At 40.0% G+C, this 23,728-nt stretch overlaps 2 protein-coding genes across 2 annotated transcripts; both read right to left on the bottom strand.

The window, feature by feature from the left end:
* Positions 1 to 1,146: 1,146 nt before the first annotated feature.
* On the bottom strand, positions 1,147 to 4,157 carry LOC115828843 (stonustoxin subunit beta-like). Its single transcript, XM_030792941.1, has 3 exons — positions 4,081 to 4,157; positions 1,885 to 1,931; positions 1,147 to 1,682 (listed from the first exon to the last, which is right to left on the bottom strand). The coding sequence occupies exons 1-3, from the start codon at positions 4,155 to 4,157 to the stop codon at positions 1,147 to 1,149; spliced, it is 660 nt and encodes a 219-aa protein (XP_030648801.1).
* A 1,725-nt stretch (positions 4,158 to 5,882) lies between these two features.
* Positions 5,883 to 22,944, bottom strand: LOC115828842 (NACHT, LRR and PYD domains-containing protein 12-like). The gene is made up of 7 exons (XM_030792940.1): positions 22,745 to 22,944; positions 17,285 to 17,322; positions 13,341 to 15,309; positions 11,970 to 12,143; positions 11,719 to 11,883; positions 9,191 to 9,364; positions 5,883 to 6,083 (listed from the first exon to the last, which is right to left on the bottom strand). Exons 1-7 carry the CDS (start codon positions 22,942 to 22,944, stop codon positions 5,906 to 5,908), a joined length of 2,898 nt encoding a protein of 965 aa, XP_030648800.1. The 3' UTR covers positions 5,883 to 5,905.
* Positions 22,945 to 23,728: the final 784 nt, after the last annotated feature.

Below are 23,728 nucleotides of genomic sequence, written 5' to 3'. Positions count from 1 at the left end.
ACACTAACATACAGACATTTGTGTGTGAGAGAGAGAGGGAGAGTGTGTATGTGAGTGTGTGTATGTGTGTGTGTGTATATGTGTGTGAGAGAGAGGGAGAGAGATTGAGAGTGAGAGAGACTGTGTGTGTGTGTGTGTGTGTGTGTGTGTGTGTGTGAGAGAGAGAGAGAGAGAGATTGCGTGTGTGTGTGTGTGAGTGTCAGAGAGAGACCGAGAGAACGATAGAGAGACAGTGTGTGTGAGAATGTGAGAGAGAGAGAGAGGGAGGCAGAGTATGTGCGTGAGTGTGGAAGAGAGAGAGACAGAGACAGTATGTGTATGTGTGTGTGAGACAGAGTGTGTGTGAGAGAGAGAGAGACTGTGTGTGTATGTGTGTGTGAGTGTGGAAGAGAGAGAGAGAGGCAGAGAGACAGTGTGTGTATGTATATGAATATAGGACAAAGATAGAGAGAGAGAGAGACACTATGTGTATGTATGTGCTTGTATGTTTGTATCAGTGACTGAGAGAGATACATTGTGAGTGATTGTCTGTGTGTGTGTGTGTGTGTGTGTGTGAGAGAGTGAGAGAGAATTAGTAAAGTAGAGTATACGTGTGTGTGTGAGAGAGGGTGTGTGTGTGAGACAGTGTGTGAAAGAGGGTGTGTGTGTGTGAAAGACAGTGTGTGAGAGAGGGTGTGTGTGTGTGTGTGTGTGTGAGAGACAGTGTTTGAAAGAGGGTGTGTGTGTTAAAGAAAGAGAGAGAGAGAGAGAGAGAGAGAGAGAGTGTGTTTGTGTTTAGCATTAGGAACATTTAAATGCTTTTGTATTTAATGAGTTCTTCTCAAGCATACTGACATGTTTTTATAGAAGTGTGTTTATAACACAACATAATAAATAATAAACAAACAAAAATTTTCACTCACAAATCCCTGATTAATGAATTAACAAGTTTTTATTATTACAGTCATAAATTTCTGATACATAAAACTCTGGCTGTACTTTATACACACACATTTGTGTTTGTGAGTGTTAGTGTGTGTGTGTGTTCATGTGTGCCCAAGTGGTTGTGTAAATAAATGGTACATATAAACATTGTGTGTGTGCATGTGAAAAAGAGAAAAAGGTTTGTGTGTGTGTGTGTGTAAGAGTATTTCACAGTGTGTTTATTTATCTTATCTGACACAGAGACACTGAGGAGCCAGAATAAACATAAAACCCTGCATAGAGGGGTTCAGTGAATGTGCAGTGGAATGTGTGTAAGTGTGTGAGTGTGTGTGTGACAGAGGAGATGTTGTAGAAGGACAGAGTTCCAGACGACCAGTCCAGATACACTCCTACTCTGTGTGTGTGTGAGGGGTGGTGAGGTATGTGAGTTGTCTGATTATTGTGAACGGCAGTGTAACTGTTATCAGAGCACCACAGACTCCAGGACTTTTCATTGTGTCCAAACTCACAGTCACTCCCTCCTTTCCTCCTGATTCCTTTATATGTCGCTGATATACCAGCACCTCTCCCACTCCACTCAGTCTCCCAGTAACAGTGTCCAGTCAGACTCTCTCTACACATGACCTGATGCCAGTCATCAAATCTCTCTGGATGATCAGGATACGACTGAGATCCTCCCTGTGTCACCTTTCTGTTCCCCTCAGACAGAGAGAGGACTCTGTTTACTGTGTTTGGGTCCAGTTTGAGATCACAGGCATCTACAGAGAAGAAGAGAAATTAGAGGAGACAACATGTCACAAACTCTCAACTCTGTGTGTGTCTATTTGTGTGTGTGTGCGCGCGCATATATTTGTGTGTGTGCGCGTATATTTTTGTTTATGTGTGTGTGTTTGTGTGTGCGTGCGTATATTTGTGTGTCTATTTGTGTGTGTGTGTGTGTGTGTGTGTGCATTTACTTACACTCCATTAGTTCTTGTCGTTTTCTAATCATCACTTCATGATCCACACTGAAACACAGAAACAGAACAAATAATGAATGAGACACACACACACATACACACGTACAGTTTCTCTTTCTCACACACACACACACACACAAGTTCTCTTTCTCTCTCTCTCAAATACACACAAACACACACAAGTTCTCTGTCTCTAACACACACACACACAAGCTCTCTGTCACTCTAACACACACAAACACAAGTTCTCTCTCTCTCTAATACACACACACACAAGTTCTCTTTCTCTCTCTCACACACACACACAAGTTCTCTTTCTCTCTCACACATACACACAAAAGTTCTTTCTCTCCCACACACACACACATAGTCACAAGTTCTCCTTCTCTTTGTCTCTCTCATACACACAAACACAAGGTCTCTTTCTGTCTTTCTCTAAAACATAATGTCTCTCTCCCCTAAACACAGCCACACACAGTAATATGTGTGTGTGTATTGGTGTGAATCTAGGAGAGGGAGAGGCAGAGAGAGAGAGAGAGAGAGTGTGTTTGTGTGTGAAAGAGAAACAGACTCAATGTGTATATGTTTATGTGTGAATGTCGGAGAGAGTGAGTCCTTGTGTGTGTGAGGGTTTGCAAAAGCGATGGAGGGTGAGAGAGAGAGATAATTACTCTGTGTGTGTGTGTGTGTGCACAGACACACACATTTAAATACACACTCACTCTCTTGTACTCATTAGAGATGAAATGATATGAAAATTTAACATCACGATTACAGCGACCAAAATTAGCATGGTTATCAGTATTATCACGGTATTGTTAAAATGTGCTGAAAATGTTCAGAAAGTACTGAAACAAAAACTGAAATCATTTCACCAAGTTCTATACTGAAAACCACAAAAAAATTTGCAGCACTATACTGTAAAAAAGTAAGTTTACGGAAAAATAAATTTTAATGGAAATGTCCTGTTTTCTGCATACAAAGCTCTGTTAAATTACAGACATTAGGGCATTTCAGGCACATTGGGCCTCTGGCCACACCCAGTCAGTGATGTCACAGTGAGTAAAAACACATACATGCATGTCTCTCTCTCTGGCCACACCCAGTCAGTGATGTCACAGTGAGTAAAAACACATACATGCATGTCTCTCTCTCTGGCCACACCCAGTCAGTGATGTCACAGTGAGTAAAAACACATACATGCATGTCTGTCTCTGACCACACCCAGTCAGTGATGTCACGGTGAGTAAAAACACATACATGCAAATGAATCTCACAAAAGTAAAATGAGTAAAGGAAAAGTCAAGAAAAGTAAAAAGAAAACAAACAAACAAAAAAACACTGTTAACACGCCATTTAATGGTTGGGTGAATAAAAATGTAACTGATTGAGCATAAAAGAAATAATAAAAAAATTCCAATAACCCGCCTCAACTATCTACTTCATACACCCAGGGGCTGGACATTCGTGTCTGCTGCCCACCAAGCCGTGTAAGACAGTTGTGCTCAGAGTGGAAGCTTGAAGCAGCTGCCATGAGGTGCATGTCTCTCCCTCCCTGTCTCACCTGCCTTACCTGTCTCCCTCTACTACTGCGATCAGGTTTGATTATTAGAAGTTTCAGTGGTGAAGACATTTCAGACACAAGCTGCTGAGACTTTGCTGTATTTTATTTGATGTAATTTTATTTACATTTCTTTACGTTGGACAGAAGTGTCCGTGAACGGCACAGAGGACACACTGTAAATCTACAGAATTATCTGTTTAGGGATTAACAGAAGTATCAGTGAATGGTACAGAAGATTTACTGCAAATCTACAGAATTTTCCGTTTGAGGGCTGAATGAAATGTCCATAAATTAACAGAAAAGGTTCTGGTAATTTTCTGCCGGGACATTATCCGTTTTTCTACGGACTTTTTTCTTAAAGTGTATGCACTTTTTGTTAGCCAATATCTTACGTAAATATGTGAAAACCATATCAGTTTATTATTAGGCCTATCAGTGTTATTGTTGCTAAATACCCACTTCAACAGAAGGTGATAGGCTAGCCTGTCTGTTGAAATGAATTAACGTACAACAGTCTACTTGGTCTTTTATAGATGACATGACTTTCTCAGGCTACAAAAACACTCTGAAATGAAGTGCAGATACGTGTATTTGAATGTAAAAGTTAAGCTACCTGGTCCAACATTCCCGTACATGGCTCCAGTGGCGTAAATGAGCTTGTGAGGAGGACGTGATTTTCCGGGTGAGGACGTTGAGGACGCGTTATTCATCGCAAATCAAGCGCTCGTCTAAAAGTCTTGGTATAATGCAGGCTAATTCTCTAGGTCATTCATGATAAAGCTGAGAGGATGCAAGTCAGGTGAACTGGAGATACTAAACTGCCCCTAGGTGTGAGTGAATGTGTGTGTGTCTGCTCTGTGATTTGTTCAGGGTGTTTCCCTACCTTTTGCCCAGTCCATGTTGGGACAGGCTCCAGCACCCCCCACACACCCTAATTAGGATAAACGGCTTAGATAACGAACGAGAGTGAGATGATAATGCTGCAGAGGGCAAATTAAACTGCAGTGTTTTTCAGCGTTCAGTTCCCCCTGACAGCAAAGTGGACTAACTGACTCAAGACTTCCTCAGAGTTCAACCATTTACAGACAAACACAAATAACTGACTCTAGACCTCATAAGAGTTCAACCATTTACAGAACTAACTCCAGACAAACACAAATAATTCTGTCACGTCATAGTTTCATAGCGATTTTCTTTGTCCATGTTCTGCAGACATGGTGACCACCTTCAATCAAGTTTCCCTCACTTATAAAAACCAGAATAGGAGCACACTTCAGACTCAGTTTTCTTAGGAGGCTTTAAATCTCCAGAGCACTGTCACTGCCCTCTGCCATGTTTTCACTGACACAAAACAAACCCACGTTACATACTCAACCTGCACGTCTGTGTCTGGGAGACTGTTGTTAACTTTGGTTTGTGCTGGACGGTATTTAATGCGAGTTGTTCAAAGCACGGTAATCAACCACGGTTTTAATAATTAAAATTTGAAATAGTAACACTAACTGTCTGGAGTTTTACCATGAAACCAGTAACCGTTTCATCCCTAATACCCATATACATAAAAAAGGACATACACACTCTCTGTCACACACAGATGTCACATCTCTTCTGTACACACACACACTCTCTCTTGTAACAAGCACACACACACACACACACACACACACACAACCTCTGTTCTGTACAGACATACACACACTCCCTCTTGTAAGACACACACGCTCTCTCTCACTCCCTCCCTTATCTCACACACACATACATAATCTTTCTCTCACTTACACACATACATACATCAATATAAATCAACTAACTCTCTCAAACACTCACTAACATATACACACACACAAACAAGCATGTCTCTGTTATCTGAGCAGTCACACACAGCAATATACACACCCCACTCTCTCCTACACACACACATGAATACACAGATAATTACTCTTTCACACACACTTAATCTCTTTCTCAGACAGATATGTGCAGGAAAACATACACTCACATCCTCATCTGTACACACACACACATACATGTTTTCTCTCTTAAGCTGTGTTTTGGTTTGGTCGCTTGCCTGAGAAAACTGAGCAAGTGAATTTTGATTACACCAATCAGATTACATTCGACCAAAGACGTCTCTGGGAAGGGGGCGTGGCTTCTGGCCCTACTTTTAGGTGAGTGGCTTTTGCCAGGTGTAATGTTCGCTCGAGTTGAACATTTTTTGACACAAGTGAATGCTCATTTCGTCCATTTCACGTCTCTCACGGTTTTGTCATGATTGACTCCGCCCATCCGCCTCCTGCCATTGACTTTTCATGCATCCGCGTCGCTCGAACATTTCACTATGTGTTCGGATAAAACACAGCTTAATACACAAACAAAAATTCCCTATCTCTCTCTCTCTCTCTCACACACACACACACACACACACACACACACACACACACACAGAGTCCTGTTCTACTTACTTGAGTGTGTCTAGTCGACAGTGTGGATCCTTCTTTCTGTCAGAGAGCAGCTTCACTCCTGAGTCTCCTGGGTGATTGTAGCTCAGATCCAGCTCTCTCAGGTGTGAAGGGTTTGAACTCAGAGCTGAAGCCAGAGAAGAACAACTGTCTTCTGTCACTAAACAGCAAGACAACCTACAGAGAGACAGAGAGAGAAATCCATAAGGCTGAGAATGGGGTTTCCTGTCTGTTATATGCGAATAACTTCACATCTCTAAAAGAGAGAGAACAGAATTTACTGATCAAAACACATTTCTCAAATGACATCAATCCTCTCTGTACTGCATAGTTAAGCAGACACTCAAATCTGTATCTGGACCAATGGGAAAGTGATCATTAGCCTGTAGAGAACTGCACTGCTGAGTTTTCTGACTTCATTCTGGTCATTTTAGCTTCTTAATTCTCACTCCTATGAGACCTGCACTTTTATCTGACTGAACTTTAGCTGAAGGGTCTTTTCATATGAGACCAGACTCCTGTTAGGAGTCAGAACATCTTCCTGTCACTGTCACATCATCAGTGTCTGCTGATAAAAACACATTTAGTCTCTTGCTGTTTGAAATCCCTTTATGTCCCGTCTCAGTCTCCACAGAAGAGACTCAACAGTGAGGCTGTATAGATGCCCTGAGAGTGGTGACACTGATAAACTGCTGATTTAAACACAAGAGCAGCACAGGAAACAAACTCATCCTTATGGTTATGACTGCTGACAACTCACCATCTAAGCACAAGATTAGGGCAGGGACAACATCACTGAGAGAGAGATTTTAGGCTTTGGGATGTGAACCTAAACGTTTTAAATGAAACAGTCGCTGATGTGGTCAGTGTAGTTTTCAGAGCAGCAAAGAGCACATTTTAACTGTTGGAATATTTTTTTCCTTTTCTCCAGAAACACTGAGATGTGATTAACTGTGTGGGGTAAAGTTTTCACTTTTTATGGACTATAGTTTCTTTGTTTTCCTTCTAGTCAGCATTTGAACGGATAAAGTAATAACGACCGTTACCATAGCACACAGTGACGATACTTTGTTTTTTACAGAGGGGATGCTGGTTTGAAACACACACACACTCCAGACCTGCTGTCACAACCTGCACCTCCATTTTGGACTTTTAGTTTGGCATGTCTTTGTGCGCCTGTTCTCGGTCTGTCTCCGCCCCTCACCTGTTCCCGTGTAATTCCTGTCTAATTATTAACCTTGTTAGTTTTACCCAATCCTGTTTTGCCCTGTTTAGTTTCCCTCTGTATTTATGCCCTAGTGTTTGCCTTGTCCATTGTCTATCGTTGTTTGTGTTTTAGAGCACACTGTTACGCTGCACCTTTTTGTTATCGCTTTTTTGTTCCTGTTCTGCACATGTATTTTAATCTTCAGTTCAAGTAAAGTCCTCCGTTTTGTCACCTTCATCATTGGGTCCTGCACCACACCACCAGCGTGACACCTGCCAACCTTGAAGAAAGTCTTGGAGTACCACCTCATCCCAAGAAATAATTCAGCTCATGTACATGTGTGTGGCCAAAAACAGACATAACACACAGGACATTTTGGATGAACGATTCATTTATTAATGTCAGAAATCTACATTCAAACTGAGTGTGTACCTGAAAATAAAAACTGAACAGGTTTTTTCAGTTTGAAAAATAATAACATTCTGTTGCACCCTTTATTTTATCAAACGGAGAAAAACCTGTTTCACTGATTGCCCTGCTATTAGCTCACCTATTGATTTACTCATTAACCCTTTTCCTGCCAGACTTTATATTAAGCTAGTGTACATAAGTCACTTTATTTTCAGGTGAATGCTCAATCAGAAATTATTTTTCTTCCTCAAGGTCACGCTTACAGTCAGAACTTAATTCATTAACCCTTCTCCTGCCAGATTTTATATTGAGCTACTGTAAATGGTTCAGTTGTTATTTCCAGGTGCACACTCAGTTTGAATGTAGACATCAGTACTGCAGACTGGGCAGAATGCATGATGGGGAGGTCTGGAGATGTGGAGACATGGCCGTCTCTCCCGGTAATTCTCTAGAAAATTCTGCGGCACGTGCATTTACTTTTTTTTTCTTTTCAGCCGGAGGTGCCAGGATCTGCTCCTCTCATTACGATTACTGGTTTGGTTGCAATAATTACCTCCGCCAAGGAGGTTATGTTTTTGGTGCGGTTTGTTGGTTTGTCTGTCTGTTTGTCAGCAGGATTACAGAAAAACTACCAGGTCAATTTTCATGAAACTTGGCGGAAGGGTGTAGCGTGGGCCAAGGAAGAACCCAGTAAATTCTGGAGTGGATCAGAGACCGAGTCCAGGGGTGGATCCACGTCTTATTTTCCACTTTTGTTAACATTGTGACACAGGGCAAAAATGAACTGAACTCACAGTAGAAACAAATACAGCAGGTATGTAAGAAATAAGCAATGTCTAAAATATTTTTACTGTTTTTTCCATATGGGCGATATGACCAAAATAAGCCTATTTACAGGTTAATGTGGGCTTGCATTACACGTGCATAATTGCTAATCCTTTCTTGCAATAAATTAGTTTTCACAATCATACATTCTGACTTTTTTGTTCTAATGGTTTTGGAAATATATCCAGACATATATAATGGTTGCAGCTGCAGATCTGAATATCATAGAAGACTCGACTATTGGCCTTGGCGGAGGTCTGCGTTCTCCAAGTGACCTTCTAGTTAATATTATGAATACTATGAAAAGTTACGTTTAACCATCTGTGACACACGGACAATATAAGTCTCTTTGTCAGCTTAAATGACTGATGGACAGGCAAGCTTGCATATACATCCGTAACGTTAGGCTAACATTAACTTAGCTCAGTTCATAGTCTCACAGTGATTTACAGCTTTCTGGTCTCTCCAGTCCTATTATGCAGTGTTCATATTTTCAGTGCAATAAATGAATTTCCAGACTGAAGACTTCACTTATGGCAGTCCATGTTGCTATTCCAAATACATGCTATAAAAGACTATCCATAACTACAGACAGACAGGATCATATCATTCTTTCTCAAATGACTGATGGCGTCATGACAACACAAACACTTCATCTGAGAAATAAATGCAACAGTTATGAAAACAAAAGCAATGTCATATTTGGGACCGTCAGTTTTCACTTTGTGATAATTAAGACAACGTTTCTGGACGGTTGTAGAACGTTTCTGAAAAAAAAGTGAACCTGGATCCAGACATAAAGCATCAGTGTAAAATATACACTGTAATTTCATTAACTGACCTCAGTATCTCCACTTTACAGTGTGGATTCTCCAGTCCAACACAGAGAAACTTCACTCCTGAATCCAGAAGCTCATTGTTACTCAGGTCCAGTTCTCTCAGGGGACAGTTTACTGACTTTAGAACTGAGGCTACAGCTTCACAGGACTGTTCAGTGAGATTACAACCAGCAAGTCTGGAGAGAGAAAGGGGGGGGGGGGGGGGGGGGGGGGGGTGAGAGAGAGAGAGAGAGAGACGGTGATGACAAACACAGATAGAATTACATATTCACAATCATATTCAAATATTCATTTATATTCAACTACGTGACAGCAGTAAACCAAAATGACAAAGCAGTAACACTTAGTAAGACTAGTTATAAAATAATCACCATCATATCCAAGATCCAAACATGTTCCAGTTAGAACTCCAAAGAAACTCGTTTGTTAATAAGTATAATGCAGTACAAAGCAAATTACTACAGATTAGCATTCGTTCCGAACAAAATAACCTCCTCTCACAAGTTTCCTGTCTTCCATTTTATATCACCCGACACCTGCTTCACAGTATAACATTTCCACTGCTTTCTCAAAGGCATATACTTCTCTAATTTGCCAACAACTGTGCAGTTGTCCATTTATTTAAACACGTATACAGAATAACTGACTAATACGAGCAGAGCAGGCTACCGAGTTTGTTAGCGAAAAGATATCTCCGGTCGCCGGCTGAAAATGGAAACGCTTTGTCTGGAGAGAGAATCCACACACATGCTGTTGCTAACGTGACAGAGGCCCCATCACAAAACGGTTTGAATGCACAAATAAAGGGATAGAGTGAATATTACTCTTGCATCTTTTTATGTTTTTAAGGAGAATGAAACTTGCTTGGTTCATTAATGCACACAAACCATAGCTAATGAACAAAAGTGTCATTGTCATTTCTGACAAACTGGTCTCTTTCCTGTTCTCCACTTTTCACCTCAGAGAACTCATTCGGTCTTTGACGATTATGTTCCTGCAGGAACGTGTCTCTCGGATTTCTATTGGCTGCCAGGTTTGGCATGGAAATCACCTCACATGCTAAAAACTATCTTTAAAACAAATTAATCGAAATATTTGTCGAATTATTTCTTCATTAAAATACACAGAAAGGACATGTACATTGTGTGTATAGAGGACAGAGAAAGTGGACTGTATAATTTCTAGCCTTTTCAATACGTGTCGGCTACCAGCATCTACTCCCTTTCAGATCTGGAATGAAAATCCCTACACATGCTATAGCTATGTGTTGACGCCAAATTAAATCATCTAAATATTTCTCTGATTACAAATGTATTAGACTTCACAAAACACATTCTTACACTGTCTGATGACGTGTACAGGACGAAGAAAGTGGACTAGGTTGCGGTTATTTCAAACCTTTTTGACACTTACAGTTACTTCAACATTTACCTCAGAAGTTGTCCTTGCGCTGGCTGTTTTGGCGGATTTCAGAAATTAGTCTCTTGATCTGGTATTGGCTGTTAGGTTGTCAAGCGATGACACTTCGAAAAAGGTTTTTTGTTTGGTTTTTTTTCCATTTATTTTTGCCTCTTCACGTCTGATCTAATTCGTTTCACTGATTTAGTTACGGTTTGGTTATGTTTGCGCGTCAGATAAGTTTTTCTGCTTCGCCATAGGTGATCAGAATATTACAATGCCTCCTAAATCTTCAGAATGCCGTAAGACAGAGGTCTTCAACGTTTCTCAGGTCGGGGGCTCCATAGCTGACAGAGACACTGCGGAGGGATCCTCTCTCACGTATCGTATAAAATTGTGTTGCTTCTTAAACCGCACCAACAATAATGTGTCGTGCGGCCTATAGTGCCATATATAAAAGTACCTCCTAATGGTGTATAGTATTCCTTATTATAGGCTGTATTATCTTAAAGTGTATTTTCTTAAAGACATATTTTAGTTTTGGAAGGAAAAAAAGTTTGGGATCAAATAATTTGGCAGACCCTCTGCAGTAGCCTAACTCTGAGGACTCCTGAGGTCACGGACCCCTGTCGAAGATCTCTGGCTTAAGAGGTAGGCTATTTTTTTTCTTTTCTTTTTCCTCCCCTGCTGACTGTTTCAGTAAAAGACATATCTCTCGTTTGAGGGTTTAAAGGACGGCTGACGACAGGACGGTGTTTCTTATATAATCATTCTGTACGTGTTATTACAGTGTCATTTCACTAAACTACCTTTGGCCGATCTCTTTAAATATGAGGGTCCTGATGCCTGGCCTGCATAGCATAATGGTTAAATATGAACAAGTAAAATGGAAACTAGCTGTGGACTACAGTCTCACACTAAGACACAGCAAAGTTTCAGCATATAAACCAGCATAACAAGAGATCATTTTAATCCAGACAACACAGGAAAAGACACAATAGAAAAGATATGAAAACTGATAAGTTTCGGTGAATTAATTCAGCTAGAGATCTAACACATTGGTAAATCCAGTGTAAAGAAATGACAAAACATTTTATTCATTTATTTATTATCTTTTCAGTTCATGACTGACCTCAGTATCTCCAGTTTACAGTGTGGATTCCTCAATCCAACACAAAGAACTGAATCCTGAAGGCAGTTGTTACTCAGGTCCAGTTCTCTCAGGGGACAGTTTACTGACTGTAGAACTGAGGCTACAGCTTCACAGGACTGTTCAGTGAGTTTACAACGTGCAAGTCTGCAGAGAGAGAGAGAGAGAGTTAGTCACAAAAGCTTGAAATGTATTTCAATTTCCTATATTAATCTTCACTTACAGATACTCACCTCAATATTTCCACTTTACAGTGTGGATTCCTCAATCCATCATAGAGAAACTTCATTCCTGAATCCTGAAGCTCATTGTTACTCAGGTCCAGTTCTCTCAGGGGACAGTTTACTGACTGTAGAACTGAGGCTACAGCTTCACAGGACTGTTCAGTGAGTTTACACCGTGCAAGTCTGGAGAGAGAGAGAGAGAATGTCAGTCACAAAGGCTTAAAATGCATCAAAATTTCCTATATTGATCTTCACTTACAGACTATGATTTCAATCTTGTTCACAAAGTCAGTTCCTGTCTGTCAGCTACAAACTGTTCTAAAGCTGATAAAATATATCTTTGTCAATACTGAAATGAAACATTGACCATGAAAACCACTATCTTACTCCCTACCTTGACAAACAAGTTTCCTTAATAAATGCTTAATAAATGTAAATATGTGTGACGCTGTAATGGCTTTAAATTAATATAAATATATCAGTGTAAATAGGCTTCCAAACATTTACTGGGCCATGAACAGGGCCTGGTTCTGAAATCCAGCCCATTTAAATGTGTAATTGAAAAGCCCAGGCCCATGTACTGTGGTATCAGACCTGTTGAAACTGAGGAGACTAAAAATAATGATAGAAACATAGATAATAATGTATAACACACAGCCTACATACTTTATATGCACATATTTTACTGCCCATCATCCATATACTGTGCTGTCATGTATGTAAGTTCACCTGAATGAATCTATTCTCTCCTGTAATGTTTATGGTGTGGCTATAAGAGCTGTGTCTCCTCATGATAAGGTATTAAAAAAAAAACAAAAAAATATGGCATCTGCATACGGGTCATGACCATTGTTCATAAATACCAGCCCAGGTAACATTGCGCTCTCTCACTCACTTCCTCTACCTGGTGTGTCGCACCTGTGCACTCATGGTACACTTTGGATTTTGTTACTGCGCACCGACTGATGGAATATAACACATCTTTTGAAGCTTGTGGTCTGGAATGTGTTTCTTTATATACATAAACAAATAATTAAATAGCTGTGTTTGTGGCGTTTGGTTTACTATAGTTAAAGTCAGCATCATTATTATTCATTATTGTAATACATTTATTTTTCAGTACTCTGTCTAAGTGGTGGTGGATATCACCTGGCGCCCGAACAGTTAAAGCATTGGTGCCAGTCCCACTACCGCCACAATGGTATATAATGTTTCATGAATAATCCAGTAATTTAAAAATTGAAAACAAAACTGAGAATATTTCCAAAAACAGCTACCTGTGCCTAAGAACACGGCCTAGATCATCCAGGCTTCATTTTCCCTTCAAATAATGCAAGTATAAGAGTGTTACTTTACAAATGTGTGAAACTAAAAACTCACAGAGCTTTTCTGCAGCTTCTCACAGCTGGGACCAGTCTCCTACGACCCTCATCTGATGTGTTGTATTTTTTCAGGTCAAACTCATCCAGCACCTCATCTGACATCTGAAGCATGTAAGCCAGTGCTGCACACTGTGCATGTGTGAGCTGTTTTGTAAACTTCTTTGATTTAAGAAACTCTTGAATTTCCTCCTGAACTGAGCTATCATTCATTTCAGTCAAGCAGTGCAGTAGATTGATGCATCTTTCAGGATTAGCATTCTTTTTTCTGATCACTTTGAGGTTTTGGATCGTTCTCTTAATGCTCTCTGGGTTGTTCTCTGTGTGTGTCAGTAGACCTTGTAGAAGTTTCTGATTGGACTCCAGGGAAATTCCATGAAGGAAGCGGATGAACAGATCCAAGTGCCCATTCTTACTCTCCAGGGCTTTATCCACTGTTCCCTTAAGCAACACGTCCAAGGAAACATTCTCTGACACAGCTCTGGTCTTTTTCTTCAGAAAATACTTCAGTGCCTCCATGTTCTTGCTTATATAGCAGTAAAACACATAGAGAGCAGCAAAGAACTCTTGAACACTCAGATGCACAAAGCAGTAGACCTTCTTCTGACGAAACACAGATTCCTCCTTAAAGATCTCTGTGCAAATCCCAGAGTACACTGTGGCATCACTCACATCAATGCCACATTGTCTCAGATCCTCTTCATAAAACATGACATTACCCCCTAACAACTGCTTGAAAGCCAGCTCAGCAAGTTTCAGAAAAATTTCCCTGCTTGATTCTAGAAGATTTTTTGGGCTGATCTCGTGTTTCTGTGCGTATTTCTGGTTTTTCATGTTTGTCTGAATGAGCAGGAAGTGTGTGTACATCTCAGTCAGAGTTTTAGGGATCTCTTTCTCACAGTCTTGACGTAGCATTTCCTGAAGGACAGTGGCTGAAATCCAACAGAACACTGGGATGTGACACATGATGTGGAGGCTCCTTGATGATTTGATGTGTGAGACAATTCTGCTGGCTTGACTCTCATCACTGACTCTTTTTCGGAAGTATTCCTCTTTCTGTGAATCATTAAATCCTACTATTTCTGTCACACGACTGACGAACTGAGAGGGAATCTGACTGGCTGCTGCTGGTCTGGAGGTTATCCAGATGAGTGCAGAGGGAAGAAGATTTCCTTGAATGAGGTTTGTTATCAGTATGTTCACTGATGATGGTGTGGTCACATCACACAACCTCTGAGAAAAATCCAACTGAAGTCGACTCTCATCTAAGCCATCAAAGATGAACAGCATTTTACAAACATCATATTTTTTTGGATCCAGATCTCTCAGTTCTGGGTGAAATTCAAACAGAAGTCCATGGAGACTGTAGCGCTCATCCTTAATTAAGTTCAACTCCCGGAAAGGAAGCACAAACATGAAATCGACGTCTTGATTGGTTGTTCCCTCCGCCCAGTCCAGAATGAACTTCTGCACAGTGACTGTTTTCCCTATGCCAGCAATGCCCTTGGTGAGCACAGTTCTGATTTCAGTTTCCTTTCTGTTCTCTGTAGGTTCCCGAGTGGTCAGAGGGTTGAAGATGTCATTGCAGTTAATTGGTATGTCTCGTGAACTTTGTGTCCTGGATTTTGTCTCAATCTGTAAAACTTCATGTTCTTCATTCACTCCTTCACTCTCTCCCTCTATGATGTAGAGCTCAGTGTAAATTCTGTTGAGGAGTGTTTGATCTCCTCGTAGTATGTTTCCTTCAAATAAATATTTACACTTGTTTTTCAGGATGGTTTTATGAACCTCAATAGTTCTCAGCAGAACATCATCTGATGTAGAGTTGGAGACTTTGTGTTGGTGTAGAACAGGACTTGTTCTGGATCTCTTTCTGCACTGGGGACAGACATAGTCTCCTGATGGACCAGACTGGTCCCAGTATGTGCTGATACACTGTCTGCAGAAACTGTGTCCACAGCTGGTAGATACTGGATCTTTCACAGCCTGCTCACACAGACCACATCTGGACTGATCCTGGATCAGACCTGCACTCCACCTACAGCAGACAGAAAGAGAGAGAGCGCTGAAAATATTAACAATACTTTTATTGTGGACCAGTCATTTTTTTCATGCAGAGAGATGAAATTCTTTGAAAAGGTATACATACATGCACACACACACAAACATGCACAGATATACATATATACATACACATAAATACAAACACACATAAAAACACATACACACACACACACACACACACACACACACACACATACACACAAATAAAGACTGTACATAAGGAACTGAAACATGCTAAAAAAAGAACATAAAACCCTAAAACAAATCATTATATTCAAGTGAGAGAATAATCAATCCAACTATATAGATTATAAACACGTTCTCTACACTGCCAAATCCATGTATTACTCAAAAATAATTAATGTTAACAAAATAACCCCAGGTTCCTTTTTGATACAGTATCTAAACTTACCCAGAATCACTCCCCTCAATCTAGCCCTTTTACTGCAAATGATTTTGTTGAATTCTTCTCGCAAGAAATAGACTTAATTCGTCGTAATATTGAAATTAATTTATCAGACTCCCTGCACGCTCTCTGTTACTGCGCCTAAGATTAGTCAGGATGTGCAGCCTTTAACTCAATTTAACCCTATCTCTCTAGACGCGCTGTCCAAAGGGGTGCACTCTGCTAAACCAGCTTCTTGCCTCCTTGAGCCCCTACCTGCTAAACTTTACATAGAGCTTTTCTCAGTTCTTGGCCCAACAATCTTAAACACTCTAAATATATCACTTAAGTCTGGTGTTTTACCCTCTGCTTTTAAAACAGCCGTGATCAGGCCTTTACTTAAAAAAACAAACCTTGACCCTGAAGCTTTAAATAATTATAGGCTGATCTCTAATCTCCCAAATGTTAAATCTTTTAAACGCCATTGGTCAGACTGGTGAGAAATTAACACAGTTTATTAAGTAAACAACAGAGTTGATCACACAGACTCACCTTGGATCAAAGAACACTCTCTCTCCATTGAAGTTGTCAGGTTCTATCATAGAGTTATTACTCTTCATAGACACACAGCTGGGCACTGGGGATCCTGCTCTATGCTTCTGCAGTCTGTATGTGCCAAAAAGCAAACAAACAAATAAACAAACAAATAAACAAACAAATAAACAAACAAAGGGAGAGCAGCTTTATCCAGCTGCAATCTGCACTGCACAGTGAGACATCTGTGGAGTTTTACATCAGGTGTAGTGAAATGCTGGATGATTTGAACTGGCATTTCACAAAGACAGCCACTGGGGTCCTGCAGTACTTCTAGTGAAAGCCTTGACTCTTGTAGTCTGATTCGCTGCACTACTGGCTTACGAATTGAAATAAAACTTCAAACGCACAAAACCCTCCAGAGGTGGACAAAGTACACAACCCCATCACTTGAGTCAAAGTATAGATAATCCTGGTCAAATATTACGCCAATACAAGTAAAAGTTGTTCAGTTCAATTTTTACTTGAGTTAAAGTACTGGAGTACTTGCTTTTAAAAATACTTAAGTATCCAAAAGTACATTTTCTTTTAAATGTCAGTGTATTGTTGTATTGTTGCCACAATGCATTTACAGAACCTAATGACTCTGAAACAACCTACTGAATGCACTGACTTGCTTGTAGAACCTGGAGAATAAAAAGCTTGTAGAATATGCTACAGAGCCTATAGAAACTCAGTTGAATGGAATGCTTCCTCTATTAAAGACAGTGTATAGCTTCAGTTAAATAGGACCTAGGTTAACTCAGATTGGCCTTAAAAGGATAAACATGTCAATACGTGGTAGGCTAGGTTAATTTTACTTCTACTACATAGCATTGCCTGAAATGTGAAACAGCTGAATGACCCTCCTCACCGTTTGATTCCCGCCCCCACCCCTCCACCCCCCCTTGTCTTATTGGAACTGGGTTCTTCGTGAATCCACTGCCTTTGCGTGACCTTACTAACTTACTTGATCACACAGACTCACCTTGGGTAAAAGAACACTCTCTCTCCATTGAAGTTGTCAGGTTTTATCATAGAGTTATTACTCTTCATAGACACACAGCTGGGCACTGGGGATCCTGCTCTATGCTTCTGCAGTCTGTATGTGTACAAAAAGCAAATAAACAAATAAACAAACAAATAAACAAACAAAGGGAGAGCAGCTTTATCCAGCTGCAATCTGCACTACACAGTGAGACATCTGTGGAGTTTTACATCAGGTGTAGTGAAATGCTGGATGATTTGAACTGGCATTTCACAAAGACAGCCAGTGGGGTCCTACAGTACTTCTAGTGAAAACGCTGGCTGTGTTCGAAGTGCCATACTGTGTACTACATACTGGCCCAGTATACACTGTGTACTGCACACTACTCCCCACCCTAGTATACAGTATAGTATGCCAGTATCAGAACTTTCATGTAGTGCACTACACAGTCACATGCCTGCCACTGTCTGCCATGTTTTTTGACATTTTTGGAGAGTTGGAAATCACCGCTTTGCATCATGGGATGCAGTACCTGACAAAGTGAGCTCTGGTTGTATATTGCCAATTTTCACCAGAGTAGTACATCATGTGGGTAACTGTCGTGTACTGCAAAAGTTTTGTTTTTCATGTGCTGCATACCACGTACTACTTTTACGTCAAGAACAATATATGGGTAGAATGTAGTAGCTATTCCATTTCGGACACAGTTCTGGACTCTTGTAATCTGATTCACTATACTATTGGCTTACAAATTAAAATAAAACTTCAAACGCATGAAACCCTCACACATGTTTTTCAGAAAACTCTGTAAACTAAGACAGTATTCTATTACCAATTACAACAATACTAGTCCCATATTCCTTCTTTTCTATTCTTCTGCTCAACCATCCAATCCACCAACACAGCTACTAAACAACCATTACTCACAATAAACTATTAAAACAATTCTTACCACAACTACAATTTACATAACCCTCTGATAGCTACATAGGAATCCTGTTACTCTTACTATCTCACTCTCCTGTTCATTCTGACTTTCCACCCACCTTCCCTCTACTCTTTCCTCTCTCCATCCACAATACCTCCTGCTACATCATTCAACGTATTTTACAACATCTATTGTCTCATAATTAGCTTAAAACACCTGTTGAATAGTCTTAGATGTGACAGACCTCTGAATCTTAGAGAAATGTTAAATCTTTTAAACGCCATTGGTCAGACTGGTGAGAAATTAACACAGTTTATTAAGTAAACAACAGAGTTGATCACACAGACTCACCTTGGGTAAAAGAACACTCTCTCTCCATTGAAGTTGTCAGGTTCTATCATAGAGTTATTACTCTTCATAGACACACAGCTGGGCACTGGGGATCCTGCTCTATGCTTCTGCAGTCTGTATGTGCAACAAAGCAAACAAACAAGCAAATAAATAAACAAACAAAGGGGAAGCAGCTTTATGCAGCTGCAATCTGCACTGCACAGTGAGACATCTGTGGAGTTTTACATCAGGTGTAGTGAAATGCTGGATGATTTGAACTGGCATCTCACAAAGACAGCCACTGGGGTCCTACAGTACTTCTAGTGAAAACCTTGACTCTTGTAATCTGATTCGCTGCACTACTGGCTTACGAATTGAAATAAAACTTCAAATGCATAAAACCCTCCAGAGGTGGACAAAGTACACAACCCCATCACTTGAGTCAAAGTATAGATACTCCTGGTCAAATATTACGCCAATACAAGTAAAAGTTGTTCAGTTCAATTTTTACTTGAGTTAAAGTACTGGAGTACTTACTTTTAAAAATACTTAAGTATCCAAAAGTATATATTCTTTTTAATGTCAGTGCATTGTTGTATTGTTGCCACAATGCATTTACAGAACCTAATGACTCTGAAACAACCTACTGAATGCACTGACTTGCTTGTAGAACCTGGAGAATAAAAAGCTTGTAGAATATGCTACAGAGCCTATAGAAACTCAGTTGAATGGAATGCTTCCTCTATTAAAGACAGTGTATAGCTTCAGTTAAATAGGACCTAGGTTAACTCAGACTGGCCTTAAAAGGATAAACATGTCAATACGTGGTAGGCTAGGTTAATTTTACTTCTACTACATAGCATTGGCTGAAATGTGAAACAGCTGAATGACCCTCCTCACCGCTTGATCCCCCCCCCCCCCCCCCCCCCCCCTCGTCTCGTTGGGTCCTACGTGAATCCACTGCCTTTGCATGACCTTACTAACTTACTTGATCACACAGACTCACCTTGGATCAAAGAACACTCTCTCTCCATTGAAGTTGTCAGGTTCTATCATAGAGTTATTACTCTTCATAGACACACAGCTGGGCACTGGGGATCCTGCTCTATGCTTCTGCAGTCTGTATGTGCAACAAAGCAAACAAACAAGCAAACTAATAAATAAACAAACAAACTAACAGGGAGCAGCTTTATCCAGCTGCAGTCTGCACTACACAGTGAGACATCTGTGGAGTTTTACATCAGGTGTAGTGAAATGCTGGATGATTTGAACTGGCATTTCACAAAGACAGCCAGTGGGGTCCTACAGTACTTCTAGTGAAAACGCTGGCTCTATTCGAAGTGCCATACTGTGTACTACATACTGGCCCAGTATACACTGTGTACTGCACACTACTCCCCACCCTAGTATACAGTATAGTATGCAAGTATGAGAACTTTCATGTAGTGCACTACACAGTCACATGCCTGCCACTGTCTGCCATGTTTTTTGACATTTTTGGAGAGTTGGAAATCACCGCTTTGCATCATGGGATGCAGTACCTGACAAAGTGAGCTCTGGTTGTATATTGCCAATTTTCACCAGAGTAGTACATCATGTGGGTAACTGTCGTGTACTGCAAAAGTTTTATTTTTCATGTGCTGCATACCACGTACTACTTTTACGTCAAGAACAATATATGGGTAGAATGTAGTATGCCATTGCGGACACAGTTCTGGACTCTTGTGATCTGATTCGCTATACTATTGGCTTACGAATTCAAATAAAAATCCAGACACATAAAACCCTAACACGAGTTTTTCAGAAAATGCTGTAAACTAAGACAGTATTCTGATTTTACATTTTAATAGACTCTTATGATGTATTACCACAACATTTTCCCACATCATTTCATTGCTTTACTTCCACTCCTGCACTCTCTCGTACCATCTATGTATTACACTGCAAATATTAAAACACGAAAAACTACAACCCTGCCAAACAATCCAACTGCAATCCAATCCCATCCAAATAAAAACCTATCACAACTGTTAGGACAACAAACAGCCTTTAGAATTGTTACAGTCAATAGTTCCTCAGTGCATCGCTCTTACCCACAGAATATTTAATGTCCTTTTTCTCTACTGAAGCATTTATCCCATGACCCCCCCCCCATCTGCCTTCTGCCCTTTTCTCTTTCCATCTGTCCATCCACACTCACTCTCACCTTATTCACACTGCTCTACACTGTCTGCACTACACTCTCCTCTGACTGCTCTCTACTCTACACTCTCTATTCAATATACACTTATTACCAGTTACAACACTACTATTCCTCTTACTGATCTACACTCTCTATTCAATATACACTTATTACCAATTACAACACTACTATTCCTCTTACTGGTCTACACTCTCTATTCAATATACACTTATTACCAATTACAACACTACTATTCCTCTTACTGGTCTACACTCTCTATTCAATATACACTTATTACCAGTTACAACACTACTATTCCTCTTACTGATCTACACTCTCTATTCAATATACACTTATTACCAATTACAACACTACTATTCCTCTTACTGGTCTACACTCTCTATTCAATATACACTTATTACCAATTACAACCCTACTATTCCTCTTACTGATCTACACTCTCTATTCAATACACACTTATTACCAATGACAACACTACTAGTCCCATATTCCCTCTTTTCTATTCCTCTGTTCAACCATCCAGTCCACCAACACAGCCACTAAACAGTCATTACTCACAATAAACTCTATTAAAACAGTTGTTACCGTAACTACAATTTACATCACTGTCTGATAACTACACAGGAATCCTGTTACTCTTACTTTCTCACTTTCCTGTTCATTCTGACTTTCTATCCACCTTCCCTCTACTCTTTCCTCTCTCCATCCACAATATTATATTATATTATATTATATTATATTATATTATATTATATTATATTATATTATATTATTCAAAGTGTTTTACAACATCTATTGTTTCACAATTAGCTTAAAACACCTGTTGAACAGTCTTAGATGTGACAGACCTCTGAATCTTAGAGAAATGTTAAATCTTTTAAACGCCATTGGTCAGACTGGTGAGAAATGAACACAGTTTATTAAGTAAACAACAGACTTGATCACACAGACTCACCTTGGGTAAAAGAACCCTCTCTCTCCATTGAAGTTGTCAGGTTCTATCATAGAGTTATTACTCTTCATAGACACACAGCTGGGCACTGGGGATCCTGCTCTATGATTCTGCAGTCTGTATGTGCAACAAAGCAAACAAACAAGCAAATAAATAAACAAATAAATAAACAAACAAAGGAGAAGCAGCTTTATCCAGCTGCAATCTGCACTGCACAGTGAGACATCTGTGGAGTTTTACATCAGGTGTAGTGAAATGCTGGATGATTTGAACTGGCATTTCACAAAGACAGCCAGTGGGGTCCTACACTACTTCTAGTGAAAACCTTGACTCTTGTAATCTGATTCACTGCACTACTGGTTTACGAATTGAAATAAAACTTCAAACGCATAAAACCCTCCAGAGGTGGACAAAGTACACAACCCCGTCACTTGAGTCAAAGTATAGATATTCCTGGTCAAATATTACGCCACTACAAGTAAAAGTTCAATTTTTACTTGAGTTAAAGTACAGGAGTACTTACTTTTAAAAATACTTAAGTATCCAAAAGTATATATTCTTTTTAATGTCAATGCATTGTTGTATTGTTGCCACAATGCATTTACAGAACCTAATGACTCTGAAACAACCTACTGAATGCACTGACTTGCTTGTAGAACCTGGAGAATAAAAAGCTTGTAGAATATGCTACAGAGCCTATAGAAACTCAGTTGAATGGAATGCTTCCTCTATTAAAGACAGTGTATAGCTTCAGTTAAATAGGACCTAGGTTAACTCAGACTGGCCTTAAAAGGATAAACATGTCAATACGTGGTAGGCTAGTTTAATTTTACTTCTACTACATAGCATTGCCTGAAATGTGAAACAGCTGGATGACCCTCCTCACCGCTTGACCCCCCCCCCCCCCCTCGTCTCGTTGGGTCCTACGTGAATCCACTGCCTTTGCGTGACCTTACTAACTTACCTGATCACACAGACTCACCTTGGATCAAAGAACCCTCTCTCTCCATTGAAGTTGTCAGGTTCTATCATAGAGTTATTACTCTTCATAGACACACAGCTGGGCACTGGGGATCCTGTTGAGTGTGTCCTGTAGTCAACAGTGTCCCCCACCTCTGTGTCTCCATGGCGACTCCTTTTAGAGGCAGGGCCCCTGTCCTCACTGTCTGTTATGAGACTCATTTTAGATTCAGTATTCTCCTCTTCACCTCCTTCACACAGACTCCACAGGCACTGGTCTACTCCTCACAATCCTACATGTCACTTATAGTTCTGTGGAGAAATGAACATAGGCACCTCACAAACCATACTCAACTATGAGAACTATGGTTAATGTTGATACTATAATTTACAGATCCCCACAGAGAGAGAGACAGAGAGAGAGAGACAGAGAGAGAGAGAGAGTCAGATCTTCATCTCAGTCATGACATTCAACCAAACAGCTCTACAGTGTGGATTTTCAATACATTTAGACTAACACAGTACATATCAGTCATATATGTTCATTCTTTAACAATATAAAACAATGAGTCTGTTTTCTTTGTTTTGTATATCGATATATGCGTACCCAAACTAAAAGTGGCAGTCTGCAGAAACACTTCACATGGGGAATTTTTTTTTAATGATTGTGTTCTTTTTTAATTTACTCTTGACAGTCTTAGACACAGAATCTGTGTTTGAACAATTTCATTGTTTGGATACTTTGTCTGACTGATCTTGAGAGAACCAGACAACTACTTCCTCTGAGATCTGTTTAATTTGGCTTTTTACACAAGCACACACACTGCAGTTTAAATACACTATCATGTGTTTTGATTTGTATTCATTTCACTTCATACGGCATCTCATACACCTGCTGGACACAAATATGTCTAACAGACAGATGGCAAAAAAGAGTTTATCTGAACTCTGTTACACTGTCGCCACCTGCTGGTCAGTGTAGGTTAGATTCTACAAGGAAAAGACG

Source organism: Chanos chanos, chromosome 15, assembly GCF_902362185.1.
Source record: "Chanos chanos chromosome 15, fChaCha1.1, whole genome shotgun sequence".
Lineage (NCBI taxonomy): Eukaryota > Metazoa > Chordata > Actinopteri > Gonorynchiformes > Chanidae > Chanos > Chanos chanos.
Note: the sequence above shows the minus strand (reverse complement) of the source record. Positions and strands in the feature narration are given on the sequence as shown.

Coding starts and splice junctions, on each gene's coding strand:
- LOC115828842 (XM_030792940.1), bottom strand. CDS start 22,944: ATGAGTCTCATAACAGACAGTGAGGACAGGGGCCCTGCCTCTAAAAGG. Junction 9,365..11,718: donor TGTAAACTGGAGATACTGAG/GTCAGTCATGAA, acceptor TTCTCTCTCCAG/ACTTGCTGGTTGTAATCTCA. Junction 6,084..9,190: donor TGTAAAGTGGAGATACTGAG/GTCAGTTAATGA, acceptor GTCTCTCTGTAG/GTTGTCTTGCTGTTTAGTGA.
- LOC115828843 (XM_030792941.1), bottom strand. CDS start 4,157: ATGAATAACGCGTCCTCAACGTCCTCACCCGGAAAATCACGTCCTCCT. Junction 1,932..4,080: donor ATTTACGCCACTGGAGCCAT/GTACGGGAATGT, acceptor TCTGTGTTTCAG/TGTGGATCATGAAGTGATGA. Junction 1,683..1,884: donor ACGACAAGAACTAATGGAGT/GTAAGTAAATGC, acceptor TCTTCTCTGTAG/ATGCCTGTGATCTCAAACTG.